This window comes from Myotis brandtii, unplaced genomic scaffold, assembly GCF_000412655.1.
Source record: "Myotis brandtii unplaced genomic scaffold, ASM41265v1 scaffold139, whole genome shotgun sequence".
In the NCBI taxonomy this organism is placed as follows: Eukaryota; Metazoa; Chordata; class Mammalia; order Chiroptera; family Vespertilionidae; genus Myotis; species Myotis brandtii.
The window spans coordinates 458,179-467,610 of NW_005354965.1; the positions used below are offsets into that span (position 1 = coordinate 458,179).

General features: G+C 47.5%; 1 protein-coding gene across 1 annotated transcript in view; it reads right to left on the reverse strand.

Annotated features, from left to right (window-relative positions):
* Positions 1–2,520: 2,520 nt before the first annotated feature.
* The window catches only part of SCAF4 (SR-related CTD-associated factor 4), a 24,586-nt gene continuing 17,674 nt past the window's right edge, over positions 2,521–9,432 (reverse strand). Inside the window, exons 15-19 of the mRNA XM_014535166.1 lie at positions 8,910–9,067; positions 6,757–6,922; positions 6,587–6,673; positions 6,262–6,453; positions 2,521–2,758 (exon numbers count right to left, since the gene is read on the reverse strand). Of these exons, the coding sequence (XP_014390652.1) occupies positions 2,736–2,758; positions 6,262–6,453; positions 6,587–6,673; positions 6,757–6,922; positions 8,910–9,067 (626 nt within the window). The 3' untranslated portion in view covers positions 2,521–2,735. The remainder of the gene's footprint in view (positions 2,759–6,261; positions 6,454–6,586; positions 6,674–6,756; positions 6,923–8,909; positions 9,068–9,432) is intronic.

The following is a 9,432-nucleotide window of genomic DNA, read 5'->3' on the forward strand; positions in this document are numbered from 1 at the left end:
TCACTGCCCCTGTGGCCCCTCAGACAAGCCGAGCGCCTTCTCCACCAGGCCCTCTGCTGTTTCTCTACCCGAAACCCTCCCGTGTTCAGCAGGCTCGTCCCTCTATCACGTCTCCACACCCCTCCTCACGCACCGTGTAGAACAGCGTCCCACCCTGACGGCTCCCTGCTCCCTCTCTTCACATCATCGTCTCCGGGACCACGGTTCCAGGGAGACAGGCCGTGGCCGGCTCAGACAGGTGTTGAACAGGTACGCGCTGAGTGTGCCGTGGACGGTGGTGGCGGAGGCCACGACCCAGCTCGAGGGGAAGGCCAGGCCTCGCCCAGGGCAGCAAGGCCCCCCCACAGCCCCGCAGGGCCTGGGCCTGGAAAGGCGGCATGTTCCTCACAGCCCCTTGGCTGGCCCGGCGGCAGCTCTCCCTGTTCTGAGTTGATCCAACAGAACGGCACCGTGGCATTTCGCACGAACCTAACACAAAATTCCCGCTCTCCCCCGAGGCCCGGAGATCCCGGGTCAGGCTGTGGGTTCATCCGTGTCCTTCACTCTGCACTTCAGAAGTCGGAAACAGTGCAACCCACATGTTGCCTTCTTTGCCTGGATTTACCAATTAATACGTTTAAGGCATATCTGACTCCCAGGCATTTCTATAGAAGGCACAGACAGAAGAATAAGGAGCTAAGTTTTAAAGAATTAAAGCACATTTTAGATTATATGAGATTATTAAATTGTCCTTAGAATGTTAAATTTTTAAGAGAAATTTGAGTTTTCGATAATTATAATGCAGTATACTGAGATCTATTTTTAGCATAAGGTACACTTTTGATTAAAATCTAATGCATGAGAAGCAGAATGTCAAATAAAGAGAAATCAAAGACTATTATCACTTTAAAATGACCCGGGTTTTGTACAAAATAATGTGCGATGGGTTTTGTCTGCTCAGTCCCCTCTGCTCACCGGGCTGCTTCCTGGAATCGCAGTCTGTGCACTGCAGTGATCGCTACTTACTATGATCAGCACAGCATCACAGCTCTGACTTCAATGTCAGAGCTGGGCCACCAGAATGAAGAAGCGTGACGTACACAGTGAACCCACCACTGGATGACTGTTTTCACTGTCGACGGGCAAAACAAATCTTACCTGAAGTTCCTCACGGCAACAGCTGCCTAACAAAGCCGCCAGCCACCGCTCCCGCCCCTCCCCGCTCCCCGGGCCCAGGCCTGCCCCAGAGGTGAGTGTGGGCGTGCAGGTTTGCACAGGACCCCCTCCCCTGGGTTTGTCCTGTTTGAAGTGCTTCACCTTATGAGAAAATGCAGTGTATTCGTGCATAAATCCATGTCCACGGCCAATGCCTGCTGTGGAACAACTGCTATTAATGACCTGTGAGGATGGCGACACTGAGTGGACGGCTCTGCGATGAGCAAGGGGAGCCATTCCACACATCACACCGATGGAGCGTGATGCACACTGAAAGCTCCCCAAAGGGAAGCGCCTTTCTCGGATCGCCCACAGGCTTCTGTTGGTGCCAATCCAGCACCTGGTAGGGCCTCTAGCTGACACTTTAATAGAACCAAACATCACAGCAAAATTCACAAGAAAAACTAGTAAAATGCAAAAATTACATTTAGAAAATTCCATGTTATCATTAAAAAAACGTTCTGGGCACGTCTTCATTTCCTTTGAAGTTATTCTCACTAGTACATTCCTGCTTTAATGTTCAGATTCAAATGTTAAAAATTAGTAACTATAAGAAAATTCTGGGCACAGAAATCTAAGTAAAATCACTACAAATCAAATACCAATTTTAAAGTTAGCTACAGAAGTCAGTGGTAAAATTATCTACCTTTTAGGCAGTTTAAATAGCTATAATAGACTAGAGGCCCAATGCATGAAGATTCGTGCAAGAATGGGCCTTCCTTCCCCTGGCTGCTGGCACCGCCTTCACTACGGCCCAGAGTGGCTGTGTATGCAAATTAACCCGCCATCTTTGTTGGGTTAATTTGCATAGTCACTCCTGATTGGCTGGTGGGTGTTGCGAAGGTACGGTCCATTTGCATCTTTCTCTTTTATTAGTGTAGATTGCAAAAAAGCAAACACAGCTGTTTAAGTATAACAATCTGCAAACCAATTTTGTCCACATAATTCCTTCAAGTGTCCAAATGGGAAAATATCAACCCCTGTGCTCAATGTGGCCACGTGAGAGCACGAGACCGCAAGCCTGCCCACATCGGGCCCTGGGCTGCGCCCACCCCGCTCTGCCTTCTGCTTTAAGTCTTTGGTAACAAAATGATGGGTGAGTAGGAAGCAGTCCCCCAAATACCCAGTTCTTATGTGTCAATGCCACCACCACCCACAGCAGGGCAACAAAGCTGGGGAGACTCTGTATATTCATCATTAAATGCATGTGGCAGGAAAAGAGGCTTTATTTTCCACCAAAGGAACGAGTCCACCTTAGAGTAATTTTTCCTTGAAAAGGCATTTTACATATATTGGTAAAGGTAGAGATATGTAACACAAACAAACTTTTTTTGCATGTTTTTTATTGTTTGGAACACCACAGTAACCCAAATTTCACATTTACAGTGAACTTTTTAATAAAAATATGCTGTACACAACATTATAGATACATGTTACACAAAAGTAAACATCGACACTTACACAGTAAAGAGAATGAACTCACTGCCACCCTCCTCCACATCCCTCTAACTGGCCAGCACCGCTAGGCTTAGCCTCAGCTCTCACCGAACCAGCTGTGCACTAGCTGCCATGAACCGTGGGGACTAAGAATGAATTTCTTTAAGTGAGTCATAATGAATTATTATATTACTGTGTACCAAATACTTCTATATTTTCAGATTGCCAGTTACCAAAACATTCAGACTCTTAAAAGATGGAGGTTCAGTTCTCCACCATGCGGCCGTGTGGGCAACCCCCCCGGCCCCCCGCCCAAGCAGGCAGCCATGGTCCCAAACTAACACCATGTGTAAGTCTGATGATCAGAAATCCTTCAAGCCAAACCACCCATAAAGCACCACTGCCTCTCGCCAGGGAATTGCCCACCGCAGACAGGGGGAGACCTGTTGACCATCTGCCTGGCCCCTGCTACTTACAACTACTGCTGCTCTATTTCAGAAATTAAGATCTTGGTTAGTTAAGTCTCTCAATGATACATTCACCATCACTGTAAAATGACTTGAGCGTCATTACTGGGAAGAATACAAGTATCAGGCTGTGCTACGACCAACACACACGCTTTCTCAGGGAGCCAGCGGCCGCATCGGCAACACTGTGCGTGGGAACCTGCGGTCTGGCCTGGTCCACCGGAAACCACCTGAGGCAACCAAGTAAGACACATGTCCACCCCCTAAATCAGCGGTTCTCAACCTGTGGGTCGCGACCCCTTTGGGGGGTCGAATGACCCTTTCACAGGGGTCGCCTAAGACCATCCTGCATATCAGATATTTACATGACGATTCATAACAGTAGCAACATTACAGTTATGAAGTAGCAACGAAAATAATTTTATGGTTGGGCCACAACATGAGGAACTGTGTTTAAAGGGCCAGAAGGTGGAGAACCACTGCTCTAAAAAGTGTGTCCACTTTGCCAGACATGCAGCAGGTACACGAGCCACAGGTAAAGGAAAGGACTTCAGGGCTGCAGAGCAGCACCCCGTGAGGGTTCGCAGTATGGCCCGTGCACCCCCCGGTGTTAGTGGTTTTACGTACATTTGCCCCCCGACGTCATCCCAACACGCGGCTTGTCGTCTTTATTCTCCTTTCCCACGCAGGACTGCAGTGAGCATCACGTGACTTACTCCTAGGATTAATTTTCTGGCACTGCGCCTACTTCTTTCCATTCTCATGACAGGACAGGAGGGCAGAGAGGAGCGTGCAGACCTAGGGCCCAGCCGTCCACCATCGGGCAAAGACCAGCCGTGCCCGTCGCTGCCCCTCGGGCGCCCGCAGACCCTGCCTTCCTCTAGCCCCGGGCGGCGTGGGTGAGTCTCCCCTCCCTGAACAGACACTACAAGCCCCGTTCCTCTGGAAGGTCACACTCAGGGGACGTCTTTTGGAGCCTCCCAATCGCAGGGACATGGGAGGTTTTCCTTCTGACTGAAACGGCATTTTAGGAAAAACTACTTATTTTAACAAGTTTTCATTTTTATGTCAAATTTTAACCTTTCCAGATTTGGAATCGTCTTCAATTTCTAAACTGAGTTTGAAAAGTCATGACGATCACATGGGTAAAGTGCGAAGAGCAGGGCCCTGAAGACAGGCCACCCGCCTGCTGATGCGACCAACGTCCCTTCTCTCAGAGCGTCCGTCCCAGTGGGGATGCCGGGGGCGGGGGGATGAACAGATGGGCATCCAAATAGGTATGTCAGGCAACAATAAACGCTAAGAAATTTATTTTTCTAGCGATGCTTAGCTTACTAATTTTATTTTTTAAGCGCACCAAACTTTTGATCCGTGTTTTATCTCACATGTAGGATGCAGAGTTTAAATGACACATTTTAGTAGCGGTAAGAAATAAAGGGCAGAATCTTTTTTTTTTTTTTTAATCCTCACCTGAGGGTATTTTTCCGTTGATTTTAGGGAGAGTGGAAGAGAGAAGGAAAGACAGAAATATCGATGTGAGAGAAGTCTGCAATTGAGGTATGTGCCCTTGACTGGAATCGAACCCGGGACCCTTTGGTCCACATTCTGCGCCAAACCACCAGGGCAAGAGCAGAATCTTGAAGACCTAAAGGTTAGGCCAGAGGCAGGCTCCTTATGCTTCTAGGACGTTGGAAAGTGGTGGGTGTCAGACTGGGAAAGAATGGGATCCTCTCGCTCAGTTAACCCCAGAAGAGAAGCGTGAGTGCACACATGCTTCTGTAAATGGCCTCCGGGCCCAGCATCCATGGGCACGAGACTAGAACATTTCATTTCACACAGAATCTCAGCAGGCGAGGGGGTGGGAGAAAGGGGTTGATCAGCAAAGTCTATCCAACTCAGATTCTGTGATTCTTGTGAACCATCTTATTACAAATATGAAAACAAAACAGACAAAACATAACAAAACTGAGATGCACAGATGTTAATTTCCCAGCTGCCAGTCCAGCGTTCCTCCTATTACATGACTTCCAGGGCACAGGCCTCTTGAGCAATCCCCTCATTAAACAAGTCATTTGCCATCATTATGATGATGACCGCTACAGTATTTGTGACAAATTTTAATCCCACATCCTCTTTTACTATTTATTACTGAGTCTGTGTGCTAATGGAAATAAAAGTCAAGTTTATTATCAGCCAAAACTCAGTCTTGGAGAGGCCAGAAGACAGCAAGCCATTTAAAAAGAAACGGATTTTAATGATAAATGTAGTACAGGCACCAAGTGCAAGTTCCCAGCAGTCCTGAAAGGTGTAGGTCAGAGTAAAAGTCCTGCATCGCCGCCCACCCCGCAGCCCCACCGCCAGAGGGCCAGTGCGCCCTTCCTACAGGCGAGATGGACGCACACGTGAGGACACACCCTCCCCTCCGAGAACACAGGGCTCGCGGGCTGGACCCGGAGGACGGAGTGGCCGCCCACTGGGAGAGTCGGGGTTAATTATACTGGGCAGCACCACTGCCGGGCAGCAGTGTATTCATTAGAAGGTGGTCAGTCTGACAAGGACACGATGTATCCATTTGTGACTCAAGGAAGCCAGGCCAAGGCCTCCCAGCTGTGCACAGTGTCACCCTCTTCCTTAGCCACAGGGTCCCATTGTCAGCCGAGCACAGAGAACTTAGCAGGAGGGAACGGAGGGGCCTGCTACGCAGGCAGCAAAGCCACTTTACTGGCACGTATCGAAGACCATGATCTTTGCTAGCCCACAAAGAATGATACCAAGTCCAGGGTTTTTAAAGATATAAAGACTGGTCCACACAGGGAAAAAACCTGCGCTGTCAAAGAAACGTTCTCTCATAAAGCTAGGACACCTGGCGTTATGCCAATCTTGGACTTTTACCAAGTCCCCTTCCCAGAGATCAATCACTTTCCGATACCAAAGTAAGATGTGCAGCCCCGAACGTTCATTCAAGACAGACAGACAAAATTCCCCCACGGAGGCGGTCTCCAGACGACTCTCGGTAAAGACCAAGAGCACACACTCATTGAAGAGGGAGATCTTCCTCCAAGAAAACAGCAGCCTCAGAGAAGATTTTACCGAAATTACCAGTTTAAGAAAAACACTCAACTTGGGAGAGGAATAAAAACGGATGCTAGAAAAAGGCACTTACCCAGAAGCGAGACAGGCTGGGTGACCGGAGGGGTGGGCAGACTCGTGGGCGCGGCGGGCGGCGCGGCAGAGCCGTACATTTTCACACCGTCACCAGACTCGGCGTTTCCTCTAGCCCCAGACACCACTGTTGGAATGGGATTTCCAATAGGTAAGTCTTTGGTGGGGTCTTCGCTTCTACCAGCGATAGTAGCTAAGGGATATAATCACATCGACATGTGACGCTGAGCAGCTAATTCTCTCCCGGCCACGTCTACACCTAGTACTAACCCATCTCCCTCCGTCCCGACTCCAAGGAGAACTGGACACAAAGGAAACGTGCTTACAGTTTGGGATGCTCATTGGTGGAGTGTGAGGAGGAGGAATGGACACGGGTGGAGTTATAGGAGGTGGGGGTCCGGGAGGAAGAAAACCTAGAATGAGAAAAATAGTCACTTTTGCTACCTCACTTCATCTCACACTCAAAAACAATGTCTTCTCAAACAACTTGGTGTACCTGGTGGTAAATGCATGGGGTTGAATCCTGGGCGTAAAAAGGGTGGAGGAGGAGGCGGCGGAGGAACGCCAGGACCGAAGCCCGGCGGCGGAATTCCCAGAGGCGGCGTGAACGTGGGCGGCTGGAGAGCACCAACCACAGGAGGCCCTGGCTGATGTGGGGGGACCTGGAGAGGAAGGAAGAAAGATGAAGCCACCCATCTAGCCACCCTCCCTCCTACGTAGTGAGCAGAGACAAAGCAAATACCTTGTTGAAAAAACAGACGTTTCCAAATTGGTTCTTATTACGTGAGTAAATTAGAAAACAGATGGTAATCTGTACCTGCCCCAAACGACAGAAACCCAGTGTGCTCTCTGCTTTATGACAGCAGATCCACACTGTGCCTCCCAGCGTCGGCTGGTGACCTGGCAGAATGTGCCCTGCTGAAACGATGTCCCATGATCCGCCAGTAAGTCTGAGAACGTAACCTACGAAAAGCTCCCCCACCAATTCCACGGTGATGGGATCTCAGAGTCAAACCGCTGGGCGGGCTCTGTGACCTGAGCAAGCGGACCCTCTCTAGACCTCAGTTTATTTATCTGTAAAATGGGAAAGTGCCAACCTCAATCCTCATGGGGATTGAAAAGTTAATGCATGTTAAGTGCTAGTGTCTGGCACTTAATAAACACCCAACAAATAAATATTTGCTATTGTTTAAAAAAAAAAGTATGAACAATTTTAACAAATGAGTCGGATTTCTTAAATGAATGCTGACATACTTGAATCTTATTTACAATCTACACTGAAGGGCATATCTAACAGGTCGACTACAGAGTGACCACTTAGGAAGTCCACTTGTAAACTATCACAGCTGAAGAGGCCAGGAACCCCACTCTGTGTTAGTGCGGATTCACCTGGGGGACTTACGGTAAGAAACAGAGTAAGGAAGGTACTGAAAGACGAGAAAAATCTAGTGGATCATATGGAAACCGGGGTCAGCTATTTACAATTTAAACCAGGGGTCCTCAAACTACGGCCCGCGGACCACATGCAAATACAAATATTGTATTTGTTTCCATTTTGTTTTTTTACTTCAAAATAAGATATGTGCAGTGTGCATAGGAATTTGTTCATAGTTTTTTTTTTAAACTATAGTCCGGCCCTCCAGCGGTCTGAGGGACAGTGAACTGGCCCCCTGTTTAAAAAGTTTGAGGACCAAAGGTTTTCTGTGGAGATTCGGTAACAGGAAACCTGCGAGTGTTGAACGCGCCTCGTTTAGCCCTCACCCGCTCTGACAGAGGAAGGCCAAGGCCAGGAGAGGGCACCTGCACATTCACAGACAGGGAAGGGGTGCTTGGGGGTCGGTGATCTGCTCAAGGTCAATGGAGCTGGGATTCAAGCTCTCATCTACCAGAACCAGCCCTTTCTCTGAAGTAACAGGACAGCAGACTCGCTAAGACTAACCTTCATGTTAAATGGCACTCAATTTATTTAAAAAAAAATCATGACCGCACCACCCAAACCAAAGATTTAGAAACATCTTTCCCTCGAAACAGCTGCTTGTCGGGTATGAATCCAGCTCCCTCAGAGCCTAAGTCCATGAAGAACAAAGATCCGATATGAAAATAAAGTGAGAGTAAAAAGAATAGAAGAAACCAACGGGTTTGCACCTCAGGTCTGACACACACTAGTGCAGTGATGGCGAACCTTTTGAGCTCGGCGTGTCTGCATTTTGAAAAACCCTAACTTAACTCTGGTGCTGTGTCACATATAGAAATTTTTTGATATTTGCAACCATAGTAAAACAAAGGTTTATATTTTTGATATTTATTTTATATATTTAAATGCCATTTAACAAAGAAAAATCAATCAAAAAAATGAGTTCGCGTGTCACCTCTGACACGCGTGTCATAGGTTCGCCATCACTGCCCTAGTGTAAGGTATTCTGTAATTAGGCAGATGGAAGGCAATATGAACGCATTCTGGTTTCATTAACATTATTTAAAAATGTGCTACAGAGCTTATAAGCAACAGGTTGGACATATCAAAATATGACAAATAACCCACATTTATGACTCGGGTCTCTGACTATGAATGCAGACATACATCTACGTAAGATCTGGAAGGTTTATTTCAGAAACGTGGAAGTCGAAAGAACGCCCCGCCCCTCTCACCTGTGGAGGAGGTACTGTGATGGGCGCGGGGACGGGAATAGGAGGGACGGGCACCGGCAAAGGCTTGGGGATGGGTGACACTGGTTCTGCATGTGAGCTTTCTGCCCCTCCATTCTGAGCAACTTCATTCTCATGCTTCTTGGTAATTCCTTTCCACTCTATGGGAGTTAAAGACATTTAACAATAGCAGCTTACCATGTTCAGTTAAAACTTTAAATCCAAAAGTGATTTTTGAAATGTTGATTAAAATAAAAAAAAATAAAACCACCCAGTGGTCTATTAAAGAAACGCCCATGCTAACCTTATAAATAGTATTTAAATTAGCAACATGCAAAAAGCAACTGCTCGCTGTGTGCCAGGCACTTTATACACACTAAGCAATGTAATTCCCACCACCGCCTGGAAGTAGTTCTATTATGATTACGAGTCCCATGCTATGAGGAAAACAAAGACAATCTGTTCCAGGCCTGTACCTCAGTAAGTGGCAGAGATGCCTAGTCTAGGTTCCTTTTTTTTTTTTTTT